This window comes from Nerophis ophidion, linkage group LG21 (assembly GCF_033978795.1).
Source record: "Nerophis ophidion isolate RoL-2023_Sa linkage group LG21, RoL_Noph_v1.0, whole genome shotgun sequence".
NCBI classification, from domain to species: domain Eukaryota; kingdom Metazoa; phylum Chordata; class Actinopteri; order Syngnathiformes; family Syngnathidae; genus Nerophis; species Nerophis ophidion.
This window is the reverse complement of record NC_084631.1, coordinates 35,757,969-35,778,788: the sequence shown is the minus strand read 5'-3', so window position 1 is coordinate 35,778,788 and position 20,820 is coordinate 35,757,969. Positions and strand designations below refer to the sequence as shown.

Below are 20,820 nucleotides of genomic sequence, written 5' to 3'. Positions count from 1 at the left end.
GATCAATTAAAGGGCGCTTGTTACGAAATTTGACTGCAAACAAATGCCAAGCCCCTTCCTGCTCCGTCACCGGTAAGAATATAATGCCGTATTTTACCGGACATCTTCAGCGTTAGTGCTGGGTTTGTAAACACTTGTGCACGGAATCAAATAAATATGCAATTTTTAATTGTGTTTAATTTTGCACAAGAAAAAAAAAAAATGTTTCGGGACAAAACAGGCATTAAAAAAAATTCAAGTTAATTTTGAAAAGTCTAAAGATCGTTTCACATCAATAAAAGTGTGAAAAAAAGAATATAGTGGCATATTTTACCGGACATCTACAGTTTTAGTGCTGGGTTTGTAAACACTTGTGCTCGGAAACGAATACCGGCTGAAAAATATGCAATTTTTAATTTTTTTTAATTTAGCAAAAAAAAAAAAAAAGTTTTGGGGAAAAAACAGGTATTAAAAAAAAAATTCTAGTCGATTTTGATTGTTTCACATCAATAAAAGTGTGAAAAAAAGAATAAAATGGCATATTTTACCGGACATCTTCAGTTTTAGTGCTGGGTTTGTAAACACTTGTGCTGGGAAACGAATACCGGCTGAAAAATATGCAATTTTTTAATTATGTTTAATTTTGCACAAAAAAATAAGTTTTTGGACAAAACAGGCATTAAAAAAAAATTCAAGTTGATTTTTAAAAAATATAAGGATTGTTTAAAAGAATATAATGTCATATTTTACCGGACATCTCCAGCGTTAGTGCTGGGTTTGTAAACACTTGTGCTGGGAATCGAACACCGGCTGAAAAATATGCAATTTTTAATTATATTAAATTTTGCAAAAAATTAAAAAAATCCGGACAAAACAGGCATTTAAAAAAAAAAAAATTCACGTCGATTTTGAAATGTATAAAAATCCTTTTATATCAATAAAAGTGTAAAAATATTTTTTTGTGTGATGGTACGGGCCTTAAAATAAAATTCTGCTTTGGCCCCAATTTAGGAGCGAGCAGCTACACAACAGCCAAGCACACAAGCTCGACAAACGTAATAATCAAACAATTTTGCAGCGTAAAACCGCACATTTTTCAATATCAAATAATCGTAGTTGGATATAACTTCCACGTACAAAGTCTCCAGTAACAGACGTGTCCGCACCATTCAGCCAATGAGGCGTCATCACAATTTCATCGATTTGCAGGTAAAATGTATCAATTAAAAGGCGCTTGGTATGAAATTTGACTGCAAACATATGCCAAGCCCCTTCCTGCTCCGTCACTGCTAAGAATATAATGGCGTATTTTAACACACATCTTCAGCGTTAGTGCTGGGTTTGTAAACACTTGTGCTCGGAATCGAATACCGGCTGAAAAATATGCAATTTTTAATGTTTAATTTTACACACAAAAAATAATGTTTAAGGACAAAACAGGCATTAAAAAAAAAAAAAAAAATCAAGATTGCTTCACATAAATAAAAGTGTGGAAAAAAAAGAATACAATGGCATATTTTACCAGACATCTTTAGCGCTAATACTGGGTTTGTAAACACTTGGGCTCGGGATCGAATACTGGCTGAAAAATATGCAATTTTTAATGTTTAATTTTGCACACAATGCACCCGACCTCTATGGCCCCTGCTATGGGTGGTGAGCCCATTGGAGGGATGACCCACGTTGCCTCTTCGGGCTGTGCCCGGCCGGTCCCCATGGGGACAGGCCCGGCCACCAGGCGCTCGCCATCGTGCCCCAACTCCGGGCCTGGCTCCAGAGCGGGGCCCCGGTGACCCGCGTCCGGGCGAGGGAAATCTGAGTTCATTTTGTTGTAATTCCATAGAAGTCTTTGAGCTGCTCTTTGTCTGATCACTCACCTAGGACCTGTTTGTCTTGGGAGACCCTACCAGGGGGCATGAAAGCCCCCAGACAACATAGCTCCTAGGATCATTGGGACACGCAAACTCCTCTACCACGGTAAGGTAGCAGCTCAGAGAGGAGTGCATTGTGAGCTGGGCGGCAGCCGAAGGCAGGGCACTTGGCGGTCCGATCCTCGGCTACAGAAGCTAGCTCTTGGGACGTGGAACGTCACCTCACTGGGGGGGAAGGAGCCTGAGCTAGTCCGCGAGGTAGAGAAGTTCCGGCTGGATATAGTCGGACTCACCTCGACGCACAGCAAGGGCTCTGGAACCAGTTCTCTCGAGAGGGACTGGACCCTCTTCCACTCTGGCGTTGCCGGCAGTGAGAGGCGACGGGCTGGGGTGGCAATTCTGGTTTTCCCCCCGGCTCAAAGCCTGCACGTTTGAGTTCAACCCAGTGGACGAGAGGGTAGCTTCTCTTCGCCTTCGGGTGGGGGGACGGGTCCTGACTGTTGTTTGTGCTTACGCACCAAACAGCAGTTCAGAGTACCCACCCTTTTTGGGCACACTCGAGGGAGTACTGGAAAGTGCTCCTCCGGGTGATTCCCTTGTCCTACTGGGAGACTTCAACGCTCATGTTGGCAACAACAGTGAAACCTGGAGAGGCGTGATTGGGAAGAATGGTCGCCCGGATCTGAACCCGAGTGGTGTTTTGTTATTGGACTTTTGTGCTCGTCACGGATTGTCCATAACAAACACCATGTTCAAACATAAGGGTGTCCATATGTGCACTTGGCACCAGGACACCCTAGGCCGCAGTTCCATGATCGACTTTGTAGTTGTGTCATCGGATTTGCGTCCTCATGTTTTGGACACTCGGGTGAAGAGAGGGGCGGAGCTTTCTACCGATCACCACCTGGTGGTGAGTTGGCTGCGATGGTGGGGGAGGATGCCGGACAGACCTGGCAGGCCCAAGCGCATTGTGAGGGTCTGCTGGGAACGTCTGGCAGAGTCTCCTGTCAGAGAGAGTTTCAATTCACACCTCCGGGAGAACTTTGAACATGTCACGAGGGAGGTGCGGGACATTGAGTCCGAGTGGACCATGTTCCGAACCTCTATTGTCGAGGCGGCTGATTGGAGCTGTGGCCGCAAGGTAGTTGGTGCCTGTCGTGGCGGTAATCCCAGAACCCGTTGGTGGACACCAGCAGTGAGGGATGCTGTCAAGCTGAAGAAGGAGTCCTATCGGGTTCTTTTGGCTCATAGGACTCCGGAGGCAGTGGACAGGTACCGACGGGCCAAGCGGTGTGCAGCTTTAGCGGTCGCGGAGGCAAAAACTCGGACATGGGAAGAGTTCGGGGAAGCCATGGAAAACGACTTCCGGACGGCTTCGAAGCGATTCTGGACCACCGTCCGCCGCCTCAGGAAGGGGAAGCAGTGCACTATCAACACCGTGTATGGTGCGGATGGTGTTCTGCTGACCTCAACTGCGGATGTTGTGGATAGGTGGAAGGAATACTTCGAAGACCTCCTCAATCCCACCAACACGTCTTCCTTTGAGGAAGCGGTGCCTGGGGAAGCTGCAGTGGACTCTCCTATTTCTGGGGCTGAGGTCGCTGAGGTAGTTAAAAAGCTCCTCGGCGGCAAGGCCCCGGGGGTGGATGAGATCCGCCCGGAGTTCCTTAAGGCTCTGGATGCTGTGGGGCTGTCTTGGTTGACAAGACTCTGCAGCATCGCGTGGACATCGGGGGCGGTACCTCTGGATTGGCAGACCGGGGTGGTGGTCCCTCTCTTTAAGAAGGGGGACCGGAGGGTGTGTTCCAACTATCGTGGGATCACACTCCTCAGCCTTCCCGGTAAGGTTTATTCAGGTGTACTGGAGAGGAGGCTTCGCCGGATAGTCGAACCTCGGATTCAGGAGGAACAGTGTGGTTTTCGTCCTGGTCGTGGAACTGTGGACCAGCTCTATACTCTCGGCAGGGTTCTTGAGGGTGCATGGGAGTTTGCCCAACCAGTCTACATGTGCTTTGTGGACTTGGAGAAGGCATTCGACCGTGTCCCTCGGGAAGTCCTGTGGGGAGTGCTCAGAGAGTATGGGGTATCGGACTGTCTTATTGTGGCAGTCCGCTCCCTGTACGATCAGTGCCAGAGCTTGGTCCGCATTGCTGGCAGTAAGTCGGACACGTTTCCAGTGAGGGTTGGACTCCGCCAAGGCTGTCCTTTGTCACCGATTCTGTTCATAACTTTTATGGACAGAATTTCTAGGCGCAGCCAAGGCGTTGAGGGGATCCGGTTTAGTGGCCACGGGATTAGGTCTCTGCTTTTTGCAGATGATGTAGTCCTGATGGCTTCATCTGACCGGGATCTTCAGCTCTCACTGGATCGGTTCGCAGCCAAGTGTGAAGCGACCGGAATGAGAATCAGTACCTCCAAGTCCGAGTCCATGGTTCTCGCCCGGAAAAGGGTGGAGTGCCATCTCCGGGTTGGGGAGGAGACCCTGCCCCAAGTGGAGGAGTTCAAGTACCTAGGAGTCTTGTTCACGAGTGGGGGAAGAGTGGATCGTGAGATCGACAGGCGGATCGGTGCGGCGTCTTCAGTAATGCGGACGTTGTATCGATCCGTTGTGGTGAAGAAGGAGCTGAGCCGGAAGGCAAAGCTCTCAATTTACCGGTCGATCTACGTTCCCATCCTCACCTATGGTCATGAGCTTTGGGTCATGACCGAAAGGATAAGATCACGGGTACAAGCGGCCGAAATGAGTTTCCTCCGCCGTGTGGCGGGTCTCTCCCTTAGAGATAGGGTGAGAAGCTCTGCCATCCGGGAGGAACTCAAAGTAAAGCCGCTGCTCCTTCACATGGAGAGGAGCCAGATGAGGTGGTTCGGGCATCTGGTCAGGATGCCACCCGAACGCCTCCCTAGGGAGGTGTTTAGGGCACGTCCAGCTGGTAGGAGGCCACGGGGAAGACCCAGGACACGTTGGGAAGACTATGTCTCCCGGCTGGCCTGGGAACGCCTCGGGATCCCCTGGGAAGAGCTAGACGAAGTGGCTGGAGATAGGGAAGTCTGGGCTTCCCTGCTTAGGCTGCTGCCCCCGCGACCCGACCTCGGATAAGCGGAAGATGATGGATGGATGGATGGAATTTTGCACACAGAAAAAAAAAAAGGTTTTTGGACAAAACAGGCATTTAAAAAAAAAATCAGGTCTATTCAGGTCTACAAATTAAAAAATAAAAAATAAAATGTATGTGACTAAAACATATTTTAACATATTTCATCCCAACATGTATTTTATTAACCGTGTTTTTCATGCCTACCATTCTTCGATTTTTTAATTTTATTTTAATCTTCTATTTTTTTCTCCCCCCCCCCCCCCTTTGTTTACCTGTATGTCATCTTTTTTGTAAGGGGCGCTGGAAGCCGGCAGACCCGTCAGCGATCCTGTTCTGTCTCCCTGTAATGTTTGTCTGATCTTGAATGGGGTTGTGCTGAAAATTGTAATTTTCCTGAAGGAACTCTCCTGACAGAATAAATAAAGTACTATCTATCTATCTATCTATCTATCTATCTATCTATCTATCTATCTATCTATTCTTCTCTGTTTTTACATTCCACGCCACAAAAATAATAAAAGTGTGTATTTGCGCTGATATCGAATCGGATCGATACAAGTATCGATCAATAGTCAAGGCTCCAGTATCGGTATCATATGGGACACACTAATATATGCATAATAATGCATTATTTTTAACGTAATCACTTGTAAAATTCATATCTATTATCTTTATGCGCGATTGCCTTTTTTTTAATTTTTATTATAATTTCTTTTTACGTGACTAAAATACATTTTAAGGTATTTCATCCCAACATGTAATTTTTCAAGAAAGGAAAAAAACGAGGCACCTGTCCTACAGGTTGCTGCGGAGGAGCCCCCCCTGCGGGTGCTCGGGAGTACTGCACTCCGAGGAGTTCTTGGCCTTGTCTTTGTTGTTGTTGGGCTCGTTGTCCTTGATGATGTCATACTGGCGGCAGAAGAGCGCGATCACGCCTGCGAGGCCACACGGCGAGTGTGAGCAAAGGACGACATCGCCGTGACGGCGAGGGAGGACGTTACCTGCCCACATGACCAGGACCACGGCGATGATGATGCCCTCGCCGGCTCGCAGCTGCGCCGCCTGACCCACTTCCTCCATCGTGACCTCGTCTGGCGAGAGAAAACACAAGCGGCGATCTCAGAAGTCTTGGGACACCCGCGTCAGGCCGGATAAAATAGGAAGCGTCCAAGTAGGACGACAACGCAGCAATGCATTGTGGGCCGCTACCTGGATTCTTGGACGCCAGCTTCTCGGACTCTTTGGGGGTTCTGAAGAGGACCGGCTCACTGGGCGGACTGCTGCCCCCCATGCTGAGACTCTGCACCTGGACCATGTACTGGGTGTCCTGGTCCAGACCCCACAGAGCACAGGAGCGAGAGGTGGTGTTCACTTCCTGGATCAACCTCCGCGTACGCACCTCCTTCTTCTGCACACACCACACCCTCACACTGGCTCGTTAGTTACAGTAACTCCATTATCATGCCCTCAGGGCCGCATTAAATGAAGTGGTGGACCACTTTGAATGATGTGACAGGCCAAATTAAATGAAGTGGTGGACCACATTGAACGATGTGACAGGCCACAGTAAATGAAGTGGTGGACCACAGTGAATGATGTGACAGGCCAAATTAAATGAAGTGGTGGACCACATTGAATGATGTGACAGGCCAATTTAAATGACGTGGTGGACCACATTGAATGATGTGACAGGCCAATTTAAATGAAGTGGTGGACCACATTGAACGATGTGACAGGCCACAGTAAATGAAGTGGTGGACCACATTGAATGATGTGACAGGCCAATTTAAATGAAGTGGTGGACCACATTGAACGATGTTGAACGATGTGACAGGCCACAGTAAATGATGTGGTGGACCGCAGTGAATGATGTGACAGGCCAAATTAAATGACGTGGTGGACCACATTGAATGATGTGACAGGCCACATACTTGAAGTGGTGGACCACATTGAATGATGTGACAGGCCACAGTAAATGATGTGGTGGACCGCAGTGAATGATGTGACAGGCCAAATTAAATGACGTGGTGGACCACATTGAATGATGCGACAGGCCACATTATATGAAGTGGTGGACCACTTTGAATGATGCAACAGGCCAAATTAAATGAAGTGGTGGACCACTTGGAATGATGCGACTGGCCACAGTAAATGAACTGGTGGACCACTTTAAATGATGTGACAGGCCACCATACTGACCGATGCGATAGCTCACATTAAATGAAGCGGTGGACCACATTGAACGATGTGACAGGCCAAAATAATTGAAGTGGTGGACCATATTGAATAAAGCGACAGGCCACAGTAAATGAAGTGGTGGACCACACTGAATTATGTGACAGGCTACTTTAAATTAAGTGGTTGACCACAGTGAATGATGTGACAGGCCACAGTAAATGAGGTGGTGGACCACAGTGAATGATGTGACAGGCCAAATTAAATGACGTGGTGGACCACATTGAATGATGTGACAGGCCACATACTTGAAGTGGTGGACCACATTGAATGATGTGACAGGCCACAGTAAATTAAGTGGTCGATCACATTGAATGATGTGACAGGCCACTTTAATTAAATGGTGGACCACATTGAATGATGATACAGGCCACAGTAAATGATGTGGTGAACCACAGTGAATGGTGCGACAGGTCACAATAAATGAATTGGTGGACCACATTGAATGATGTGACAGGCCACAGTAAATGAAGTGGTGGACCACATTGAATGACGTGACAGGCCAAAATAAATTTAGTGGTGGACCACATTGAATGATGTGACAGACCACAGTAAATTAAGTAATCGATCACGTTAAATGATGTGACAGGCCAAATTAGATTAAGTGGTCAACCACGTTGAATGATGTAACAGGCCACAGTAAATGAAGTGTTGGACCACAGTGAATGATGCAACAGGCCAACTTAAATGAAGTGTTGGACCACATTGAATGATGCGACAGGCCACATTATATGAAGTGGTGGACCACTTTGAATGATGCAACAGGCCACAGTAAATGAACTGGTGGACCACTTTAAATGATGTGACAGGCCACCATACTGACCGATGCGATAGCTCACATTAAATGAAGTGGTGGACCACATTGAACGATGCGACAGGCCCAAATAATTGAAGTGGTGGACCATATTGAATAAAGCGACAGGCCACAGTAAATGAAGTGGTGGACCACACTGAATGATGTGACATGTCACATTAAATCAAGTGGTGGACCACATTGAATAATGTGACAGGCCACATACTTGAAGTGGTGGACCACATTGAATTATGTGTTGGCCACTTTGAATGATGTGTTGGCCACCGTAAAGGACACTGCAGACCTGTTAAATGACGTGGAAGACAACCTTGAAAGACTTGACGGTCCACTTAAAAAGATGTGTTGGGCCACATTGAATGAAGTGGGAGACCACATTTAATGACATAGCAGGCCACTTTGAATGATGTGACAGACCACATTCAGTTCTGAATTTAAATATTTACAAGGCTGGAAACAATTAATTTACGCCCTGACTACGAAAATGTAATATTCATTCATATTTGTTATGAAAATTGTTTTATCCATGATAACTGCGTGTCCCTGAAGGCCACACCAGCTGCGTTCAGGTGCTCTCGGTGAAACGCTGCACGCACCTGTTGGGTGATGGCGAAGCCGATGACGGGGTCTCCTTCCAGGGTGTCCCATGTGACCACCGCCGAGTTGACCTCGATCTCCTTGACGCTCACATTGAGAGGAGGCGACAGTACAGCGTCTGAGGAGTTGACATATTGTCTGTCATGTTTCATATCATCTTTCTAGCAGCTGTTGAATATTGTCCTGTTTCACATCAACTTTCTAGCAGCTGTTGAATATTGTCATGTATCACATCATCTTTCTAGCAGCTGTTGAATATTGTCCTGTTTCACATCATCTTTCCAGCAGCTGTTGAATATTGTCCTGTTTCACATCATCTTTCTAGCAGCTGTTGAATATTGTCATGTTTCACATCATCTTTCTAGCAGCTATTGAATATTGTCATGTTTCACATCATCTTTCTAGCAGCTGTTGAATATTGTCATGTTTCACATCATCTTTCTAGCAGCTGTTGAATATTGTCATTTTTCACTTCATCTTTCTAGCAGCTGTTGATTATTGTCATGTTTCACATCATCTTTCTAGCAGCTGTTGGATATTGTCATGTTCCACATCATCTTTTAGGAGCTGTTGAATATTGTCATGTCCCACATCATCTTTCTAGCAGCTGTTGATTATTGTCCTGTTTCACATCATCTTTCTAGCAGCTGTTGAATATTGTCCTGTTTCACATCATCTTTTTAGCAGCTGTTGAATATTGTCATGTTTCACATAATCTTTTTAGCAGCTGTTGAATATTGTCCTGTTTCACATCATCTTTCTAGCAGCTGTTGAATATCGTCATGTTTCACATCATCTTTTTAGCAGCTGTTGAATATTGTCATGTTTCCCATCATCTTTTTAGCAGCTGTTGAATATTGTCATGTTTCCCATCATCTTTCTAGCAGCTGTTGAATATTGTCCTGTTTCACATCATCTTTCTAGCAGCTGTTGAACATTGTCCTGTTTCACATCATCTTTCTAGCAGCTGTTGAATATTGTCCTGTTTCACATCATCTTTTTAGCAGCTGTTGAATATTGTCATGTTTCACATAATCTTTCTAGCAGCTGTTGAATATTGTCATGTTTCATATCATCTTTCTAGCAGCTGTTGAATATTGTCCTGTTTCACATCATCTTTCTAGCAGCTGTTGAATATTGTCATGTTTCACATCATCTTTCTAGCAGCTGTTGAATATTGTCCTGTTTCACATCATCTTTCTAGCAGTTGTTGAATATTGTCCTGTTTCACATCATCTTTCTAGCAGCTGTTGAATATTGTCATGTTACACATCAAATTTCTAGCAGCTGTTAAATATTGTCATGCTTCACATCATCTTTCTACCAGCTGTTGAATATTGTCATGTTTCACATCATCTTTCCAGCAGCTGTTGAATATTGTCATGTTTCACATCATCTTTTTAGCAGCTGTTGAATATTGTCATGTTTCACATCAGTCTCACACATCATCTGGCTTCAGACTGAATATACATCTCTTTTCATGATCCCATTCATAATGTTTGCTAGTCTGTCGTCATGACGACCGCATCAAGCAATCATTAAATGTAGTGTGCTGCTACTTTCATTTTCATATTCGTATGAGGAGCAAGTCAATTGACAGACAGGAAATACGTACTTGTATTATAATGACTATCTATTATTTATGCATTATTGTTGATAAAAGCATCAATTTTTAGTAATATTTCAATTATTACAACTAAAGTTCTATATTTTTATAAAAGTATGATTTGTAATATTCAATTTTTCATTTGAATGTTTTATTTGCGCTGAATGTTGTTCTCTCGGATGTGACGATAAAATCACAATCTATTTTTCTAGAATGCAAAACTAACCATTTGTTGAAATATATGTTGATGTTTTCTTGTCATATTAAGGATTTGTTTTCATAATATTTAGATTTTTTTTCTTACAATATTACAAAATTAACATAATACTATGGCTTTAATGCGGATGACTTAAATTTCCCTTTCATAATAATTGATTTTAATTAATTAATTAATTAATTAAAAGAAAATGGAAAATGTTGTACTCATAAAATTTTGATTATTTGTTTTTGCAAAATCTCAAAGACAACAATTTCATGGGTAAAATCTAGATTTTATTTTCTAAATTATATTATTTTTTTTAGTATGTAAAACTATGACATGTCAACTACGCTTTATTTAAATATAATTAAATATATATTTTAATATTATACATTTATTTTGTTAAAATATTTTTGTGAAACAATACGACTTTTTATCTTGTAAAATGTTGAATTTATTTTCGTAATAATTATTTCTATTTTTAAAATACAACATTATTAAAATAAAGATCACACTTATTTTTGAAATATAAGGTCTTTTTTCTCATATAGTAAATAGTATTTGTTTCTTGCAAATTTTATGACTTTATGATTATACAAAAAAATTTTAATCATAAAATTATGACTTTTCCATGTAATATTAAACCATTTTACTTGTAAAATTACATCTTTTTTTATCCTCATAAAATCTAGATTTTTTTGTGCCACATTACGATTTTTTGTCTTTGAAACATTTTTATTTTTATACTAATTTATATATATACATATATATATATATATATATATATATATATATATATATATATATATATATATATATATATATTTTGAATGTTCAACCACCACCTTATTCAAATAAAATGACATGTTTTGTTGCGATTTTTGGGCTTTTTCACCCTCATAAAATTATGATTTTTTTCTTGTAATATTATGACTTTGTTGTGTGATAATAATTTTGTACTTTGTTCGTTAAATGCATTACTACAGCTTAATTCAAATAAAACTAAATCATTATTTCTGTAATTTTAGGGATTTCTTATAAAAAAAATGATGATTGTTTTTTTCCCCTTGCAATATTACAAAATTGTACTTGTAAAATATCAAATTATTGTCATGAAAAAAAAAATTTCAACTAAAAATATTATGGCTTTATTAAATAAAACATTTTTTTGTGTCTAATTAGGCATTTCTTAATAAAAAAAATGTTTTTCTACAACATTTTTTTTTTTTTTTTTTTACAATTTTCAATATCATTACCAAAATGTTTCAAGTAACCAAAGTCAAGTCTTGGTGAAAAATAATGATCACTCATTTTTACCTCTATTTTTTAAGCCTGGCTGGTGATGGACTGGCACACCCTCTCCCATCGACTGACACACCCTCCACCATCGACTGACACACCCTCCACCTTCCACTGACACACCCTCCACCTTCCACTGACACACCCTCCACCATCCACTGACACACCCTCCACCATCCACTGACACACCATCCACCATCTACTGACACACCCTCCACCTTCCACTGACACACCCTCTCCCATCGACTGACACACCCTCCACCATCGACTGACACACCCTCCACCTTCCACTGACACACCCTCCACCTTCCACTGACACACCCTCCACCATCCACTGACACACCCTCCACCATCCACTGACACACCATCCACCATCTACTGACACACCCTCCACCTTCCACTGACACACCCTCCACCATCCACTGACACACCCTCCACCTTCCACTGACACACCCTCCGCCATCCACTGACACACCCTCCACCATCCACTGACACACCCTCCGCCATCCACTGACACACCCTCCACCATCCACTGACACACCCTCCACCATCCACTGACACACCCTCCGCCATCCACTGACACACCCTCCGCCATCCACTGACACACCCTCCACCATCCACTGACACACCCTCCACCATCCACTGACACACCCTCCACCATCCACTGACACACCATCCACCATCTACTGACACACCCTCCACCTTCCACTGACACACCCTCTCCCATCGACTGACACACCCTCCACCATCGACTGACACACCCTCCACCTTCCACTGACACACCCTCCACCTTCCACTGACACACCCTCCACCATCCACTGACACACCCTCCACCATCCACTGACACACCATCCACCATCTACTGACACACCCTCCACCTTCCACTGACACACCCTCCACCATCCACTGACACACCCTCCACCTTCCACTGACACACCCTCCGCCATCCACTGACACACCCTCCACCATCCACTGACACACCCTCCGCCATCCACTGACACACCCTCCACCATCCACTGACACACCCTCCACCATCCACTGACACACCCTCCGCCATCCACTGACACACCCTCCGCCATCCACTGACACACCCTCCACCATCCACTGACACACCCTCCACCATCCACTGACACACCCTCCACCATCCACTGACACACCGTCCACCATCTACTGACACACCCTCCACCTTCCACTGACACACCCTCCACCTTCCACTGACACGCCCTCCACCATCCACTGACACACCCTTCGCCATACACTGACACACCCTCCACCATCCACTGACACACCCTCCACCTTCCACTGACACACCCTCCGCCATCCACTGACACACCCTCCACCTTCTACTGACACACCCTCCTCCATCCACTGACAAACCCTCCTCCTTCCACTGACACACCCTCCACCATCCACTGACACACCCTCCACCTTCTACTGACACACCCTCCTCCATCCACTGACAAACCCTCCTCCTTCCACTGACACACCCTCCGCCATCCATTGACACACCCTCCACCATCCACTGACACACCCTCCACCTTCTACTGACACACCCTCCTCCATCCACTGACAAACCCTCCTCCATCCACTGACACACCCTCCACCATCCACTGACACACCCTCCACCTTCTACTGACACACCCTCCTCCATCCACTGACAAACCCTCCTCCTTCCACTGACACACCCTCCGCCATCCATTGACACACCCTCCACCATCCACTGACACACCCTCCACCTTCTACTGACACACCCTCCTCCATCCACTGACACACCCTCCTCCATCCACTGACACACCCGCCACCTTCTACTGACACACCCTCCACCATCCACTGACACACCCTCCACCTTCTACTGACACACCCTCCTCCATCCACTGACACACCCTCCTCCATCCACTGACACACCCTCCACCTTCTACTGACACACCCTCCTCCATCCACTGACACACCGTCCACCTTCTACTGACACACCCTCCACCATCCACTGACACACCCTCCGCCATCCACTGACACACCCTCCGCCATCCACTGACACACCCTCCGCCATCCACTGACACACACTCCGCCATCCACTGACACACCCTCCTCCATCCACTGACACACCCTCCACCATCCACTGACACATCCTCCACCTTCTACTGACACACCAAAAATTAGAATGAATTGAACATTTATGGCTTTATTCAAATAAAAGAAATGTTTTAACCTGATAATATGAAGACACGATGTCATTATTATCACAACATTAAATTGTCCTCTTGACTCTTTACCTTTTTCTTCTCGCGACACCTCAACTTTATTACGACTTTTTGGTCTTGCGGCCGATCACACGGCAGTGCCGCTTGCCACCACTAGAGGGGGCAACTTCGCATGAAAACCTGCTGATTTCCAAGAAAAGCCTTCACTTATTTCTCTTTTTCGAAGACATTTTCACATTTAACTTCCGGCAAATCTGGAATTGTGTGCGCGCCTTTTCACAATCCTACGCTGAAGTTTGCACGAAACGAAACGCAAGACTTTATCCAGCCCGCGGCCTTAGAGGGGAACATTATCACCAGACCTATGTAAGAGTCAATATATACCTTGATGTTGCAAAAAAAGACCTTATATTTTTTTTACCGATTTCCGAACTCTAAATGGGTGAATTTTGGCGAATTAAACGCCTTTCTATTATTCGCACTCGGAGCGATGACGTCACATAGGTAGTCAATCCGCCATTTTCTCAAACACATTACAAACACAAGTCAAATCAGCTCTGTTATTTTCCGTTTTTTCGACTGTTTTCCATACCTTGGAGACATCATGCCTCGTCGGTGTGTTGTCGGAGGGTGTAACAACACTAACAGGGAAGGATTCAAGTTGACTTACGTGGAGTGTGCATCGATTAGCACGGCATGCTAATCGATGCTATCATGCTATTTAGACTAGCTGCATGTACATTTTTAGCTATATTTGCACCCAACCTTTCCCTCCACCAACATTTAATGCCAAACAAACACTTACCAATCTACAGATTTAAGATGCGAAAGTCCTGATCGTTTGGTCTGCACATTTTACCGGCGATGCTAAGGCAGACATGGCACAGAGATGTATGGATAACCTGCAGATGCATTTCCAACGATAAAGTCAACGAAATCACAAAGGTGAGTTTTGTTGATGTTATTGACTTATGTGCTAATCAGACATATTTGGTCACGGCATGACTGCCAGCTAATCGATGCTAACATGGTATTTAGGCTAGCTGTATGTACATTTGTAGCTAGATTTGCAGCCAGCCTTTCCCTCCACCCACATTTAATGCCAAACAAACACTAACCAATCGACGGATTTAAGTTGCTCCAGTGTCACAAGATGCGAAAGTACCGATCGTTTGGTCTGCACATTTTACCGGCGATGCTACGACAGACATGGCACAGAGATGTATGGATACCCTGCGACTCTCAATCGTTGGTTAGAAGGCGATCGCCGAATAGCGTCAATAGCTATTCGCTCAATAGATTCAGTTTAGATTCAGCCTTTAAATAGACTCCCTTTTTAGACCAGTTGATCTGCCGTTTCTTTTCTTTTTCTTCTATGTCCCACTCTCCCTTGTGGAGGGGGTCCGGTCCGATCCGGTGGCCATGTACTGCTCGCCTGTGTATCGGCTGGGGACATCTCTGCCCTGCTGATCCGCCTCCGATTGGGATGGTTTCCTGCTGGCTCCGCTGTGAACGGGACTCTCGCTGTGTTGGATCCGCTTTGGACTGGACTCTCGTGACTGTGTTGGATCCATTGTGGATTGAACTTTCACAGTATCATGTTAGACCCGCTCGACATCCATTGCTTTCCTCCTCTCTAAGGTTCTCATAGTCATCATTGTCACCGACGTCCCACTGGGTGTGAGTTTTTCCTTGCCCTTATGTGGGCCTACCGAGGATGTCGTAGTGGTTTGTGCAGCCCTTTGAGACACTAGTGATTTAGGGCTATATAAGTAAACATTGATTGATTGATTGATTGAGTTTCTTCTTCAATTTCGCTATCTGCCTCCATACTCCAACCATCCGTTTCAATACATGCGTAATCTGTTGAATCGCTTAAACCGAGTCTGAATCCGAGCTAATGTCGCTATATCTTGCCGTGCTATTCGCCATTGTTTGTATTGGCATCACTGGATGACGTCACAGGAAAATGGAAAGGTGGATTCACAGATAGCGAAAATCAGGCACTTTAAAGCCTTTTTTCGGGATATTCCATGATGGGTAAAATTTTGAAAAAGACTTCGAAAAATAAAATAAGCCACTGGGAACTGATTTTTATTGGTTTTAACCCTTCTGAAATTGTGATAACGTTCCCCTTTAAGGTAAATAATGCACATGGCAACACGTGGTGTGTGTGTGTGTGTGTGTGTGTGTGTGTGTGTGTACTCACCAGCCCTAACGGTGGCCAGGGAGAAGAAGCCCGTCAGGATGACAAACATCCGCCGAGAAGGACGCATCCTCTCCACCTCCTCCTACCTCGCCTCCTTCCTCGCCTCCTCGCCCGCCGCCTCCTAGCGCAGCTCCGCACGCCGCGTGGCCCGTGTAGCGCGACCCCCGCGGGAGGCACGCATCGTCCCGAGCTCGGCGTGTTTGTGGCGGACTCGCCGCAGCGGAAGAGTAACAAGGTGCACCGGAGAGGAGGAGGAGGAGGAGGAGGAGGGGGAGGGTGAAGGTGGCGAGGAGGAGAAAGGAGGCGGAGTTACGGTGGAGCGTAAAAGTGACGCAGAGGCTCTCGCTTTTTTTCCGCCGTCTCCTTTGTCTGTGGAGGAAAGAGCAGAACAAGTCTGGTTTTAGTCGTGGTCCTGGAGCGCAATACTCCGGTGGAACCAGCAGAGGCGCTGCTGAGTTCAGATGTCAAAAATATTGGCGGTATAGCTCGGTTGGTAGAGCGGCCATGCCAGCAACTTGAGGGTTACAGGTTCGATCCCATCTTCCGCCATCCTAGTCACTGCCGTTGTGTCCTTGAGCAAGACACTTTACCCACCTGCTCCCAGTGCCACCCACACCGGTTTAAATGTAAACATTAGATATTGGGTTTCGCTATGTAAAGCGCTTTGAGTCACTAGAGAAAAAGCGCTATATAAATATAATTCACAATCACATTGATAACTACGAGCTGCTCTGAGGTATTATGATCAATACTTTGACATAGTGTTGTCCCCATACCAATATTTTTATACATTCGATACTTCCGTAAATAAAGGGGACCGCAAAAAATGTCATTATTGTCTTTATTTGAACAAAAAATGTTAGTTTACATGAAACATATGTTTATTATTGTCATTTAGTCCTTTAATAAAATAGTGAACTTGTCTTTTAGTAGTAAGTAAACAAACAAAGACTCTTAATTAGTCTGCAGTAACATATTGTGTCATTTATACACCTATTATTTTGTACACATTATGAGGGACAAACTGTAAAAAATGATTATTAATCTACTTGTTCATTTACTGTTAATATCTGCTTATTTTCTGTTTCAACATGTTCTATCCACACTTCTTTTAAAATCTAATAATCACTTATTATTCGCTTCTTTGGTACTTGACATTAGCTTTGGATGATACCACACATTTGGGTATCGATCCGATACCAAGTAGTCAAAGGATCATACATTGGTCATATCCAAAGTCCTCATGTGTCCAGGGACGTATTTCCTGAGTTTTTAAACATAATATGAATTTTAAAATAAGAAAAAAGATGTGATGCTAGAAAATATTGATGTGATCATAGTAGTATCGACTAGATACGTGGTTGCACTTGGTATCATTACAGTGGATGTCAGGTGTAGATCCACCCATGGCATTTGTTTACATTGTGACGCCGTTGAGCTATTGTATCCTCCTACGGTGTGTAGTGAAGCATGTTTAGTTATTCCTCATCCTCCAGTGATAATACTACTTGTAAGAAAGGTGCTTTGTCGCCATGGAGGCCAGGATTAGTGATTTAGAAGTAGCTAAAGCACTGCAGAGGGACGTTAGCCGCTAGCTATTCAGCCATGTCTTAAAGCAGCTCTTCCTGGGTTTGTTTCAGTGTTATAACTTCACTTTTATCTTACCAAAATGTGTCCGTTCTCCCTTTTCTGTCTACACACCGTGTCTGCTTGTAAGTACTCGGTGTGCGCGCGCTGCCGAACATGCATCTCTGCTTGTAAAACCAGCATAGTCACGACATGCCGTCATGACCGTTAAAAAAAACAAAAAAAAAAACGGGGATCGGTACTCTCCAAATGCAGTATAGTACCGGGATAGTATACTATTACCATACAACCCTACCAGAATATTAGAGTAAGTGAGTTATTATTATGTATTTATAGATTAATGCATGTAGGAAATAACACGATACCAAAATATTGGTATGGACACAACCCTAGTCTTGGCCCTGCGGTGAGTTGGCGACTTTTCCAGGGTGTACACCACCTTCCACCCGATTGTAGCTGAGATAGGCACCAGCGCCCCCCGTACCCCAAAGGGAATAAGCGGTAGAAAATGGATGGATGGATGGACAACCCCAGTCTCTGGTAATACATTACATGATTTCCCCCCAAAAAATTTGATTACATTTTGTAATGTTTTTATTATTTATTCCAATTTCCCCAAAATATTTATTTAAAAACTTTTCTTTTGTTTTTTCAATATTACCGATAGGTGTGAAACAATAAATTCCAATAAGCAGTAAAACCCTCATGTTTGTTTTAATGATAACACAAACTACAAGGTGCTGAAACAGCAGAGGTGCAGCACTAAATGTGACTAACAACACTGAACAAAACAAACATAAATAAATATGTTTATTGGGTAAATAGTGTCAGAAAAAAGGCAATGTCATGAATATTTGCTTAACATTCATAACTTCTTCTGAAGCAGAAACCATCTTCTCCACCCTGAAGGCTGCGAGAACCATTTCCCACAAGGATGTCTTGGCTCTGCACGCTGACAATTTTACCGCTTTATTTAGGACCCCAATGTGCAAAATCTCCACTGATTATGACCCCCACCCACCCTCCATTACGCCCTTCGCCGCATGCAAATGTTGCAGTTTGGACAATAAAAAGATGTTTATGTTTGGAGAGGGAGCGTTTGCGGATGTTTTATATCGGGGGAAACGATGACCTCCAGGGTGCGAATCAAAAAATCTCATTAAGAGAGACTTTTGAGTGCATGGCTGGGGGTGGAGACAGCAGAGCTAAATAATCAATGCTGGAGGACTTCAAACAAGAAGGGGATTGAATATATATATATATATATCTCCATCCATCCATCTTCTTCCGCTTATCCGGGGTCGGGTCGTGGGGGCAGCAGCCTAAGCAGGGAAGCTCAGACTTCCCTCTCTCCAGCCACTTCGTCTAGCTCTTCCCGGGGGATCCCGAGGCGTTCCCAGGCCAGCCGGGAGACATAGTCTTCCCAACGTGTCCTGGATCTTCCCCGTGGCCTCCTACCGGTTGGACGTGCCCTAAACACCTCCCTAGGGAGGGGTTCGGGTGGCATCCTGACCAGATGCCCGAACCACCTCATCTGGCTCCTCTCGATGTGGAGGAGCAGCGGCTTTACTTTGAGTTCCTCCCGGATGGCAGAGCTTCTCACCCTATCTCTAAGGGAGAGACCCGCCACACGGCGGAGGAAACTCATTTCGGCCGCTTGTACCCGTGATCTTATCCTTTCGGTCATGACCCAAAGCTCATGACCATAGGTGAGGATGGGAACGTAGATCGACCGGTAAATTGAGAGCTTTGCCTTCCGGCTCAGCTCCTTCTTCACCACAACGGATCGGTACAACGTCCGCATTACTGAAGACGCCGCACCGATCCGCCTGTCGATCTCACAATCCACTCTTCCCCCATTCGTGAACAATATATATATATATATATATATATATATATATATATATATATATATATATATATATAAATATATACAAACTTAAAATGTGATTAATGTACAGGAGTGTTTATTTTTTACATACACTTTTTTAATATTTATAGAAGCCCAATAAATACACCTTCAAAAACAGTATGTCCATGTCCGAAGCAGACTACTGGATGAAGTGGTGATATTGCAGGGGCAACACCTGAGTGATGAACGCATGCATCCCACAACGCTGCACTGTTGCATTATGGGTACATGGGCAGCAAGGTGTGGATGTACTTATATCCCTAAGTGGTCTCAAAGTGTTGGCATCAGTCGGAGTGTGTGTTCGCCTCAGCATTAGAGGACACACGCTCACAGTGTGTGTGTGTGTGTGTGTGTGTGTGTGTGTGTGTGTGTGTGTGTGTGTGTTTCGTTCTGCAAGGTGCTCGCTGACGACGCAGTACATTTAAAAGTGCTTCCGATTCCACGCCTCATCACAAACATTATTGCAGCGTTTTCTGTATGTTAAACATTCCTGATAAAACACATTATGATGGGACTGTCTGTGAATGCAGCTTGTCCTTACGACTCCACACTGCAGGGGGCAGTAACGTTCCATCCTAATTCCGCTTCTTAACGCGCATCCAACTGGTCTGTTGTTATATTTAGCGAGGATTAAGACCCTTCTATCCATCCATTTTCTACCGCTTGTCCCTTTTGGGGTAGCGGGGGGTGCTGGAGCCTTTCTTAACTACAATCAGGCGGAAGGCAGTGTACACTCTGGACAAGTCACCACCTCATCACAGGGCCAACACAGATACCGGTATAGATTCATGATTCAAGATTATTTATTGTCAATTCTTAACATGTACAAGACACATAAGAATTGAAATTTCATTTTCGGCACAGTTCCTCTAAGAGCAGACATACGTTACAGGGAGACAAGACGGATCAGCCATTTTTACGGCGCTCCTTAAAAAGGTGAGAAAAGGGTGACATTGGGTGAGAGGAGGGGGAGTAAAAAAATATCAGTCTAAGGCTAAACCCTCAGGAGGGGTCCAGACTAAGTCCAAGGAAAAAAACCTCACATAGCATAGCACATATTTAGACATGGCACGTATATCACACCAACTTGCAACAGAGGGAGGGGGTGGGTTTGAGGAGACTCGCTGACGCTGTATAGCGCTGCTCAGCCATCCACAGCCCCAGGGGAATTAAGCAGTGGTGAAGGCGTTGATTTCAAGGGTGGGGGTCATGTGTGTGCGTA

At 44.6% G+C, this 20,820-nt stretch overlaps 1 protein-coding gene across 2 annotated transcripts in view; it reads right to left on the bottom strand.

The window, feature by feature from the left end:
* Positions 1-20,820, bottom strand: part of fndc5b (fibronectin type III domain containing 5b) — a 120,074-nt gene that overhangs the window by 12,699 nt on the left and 86,555 nt on the right. The window contains exons 2-6 of one of the 2 annotated variants that reach the window (XR_009803401.1): positions 16,100-16,468; positions 8,588-8,706; positions 6,155-6,353; positions 5,947-6,036; positions 5,736-5,880 (exon numbers count right to left, since the gene is read on the bottom strand). Coding sequence is in view for 1 of the 2 variants with exons in the window: in XM_061881476.1 (XP_061737460.1) it covers positions 5,741-5,880; positions 5,947-6,036; positions 6,155-6,353; positions 8,588-8,706; positions 16,100-16,166 (615 nt within the window). In the remaining variant the exon portion in view is untranslated. Of the gene's footprint in view, positions 1-5,669; positions 5,881-5,946; positions 6,037-6,154; positions 6,354-8,587; positions 8,707-16,099; positions 16,469-20,820 lie in introns of those variants that run through there. The other variant, XM_061881476.1, reaches the window with a different exon arrangement.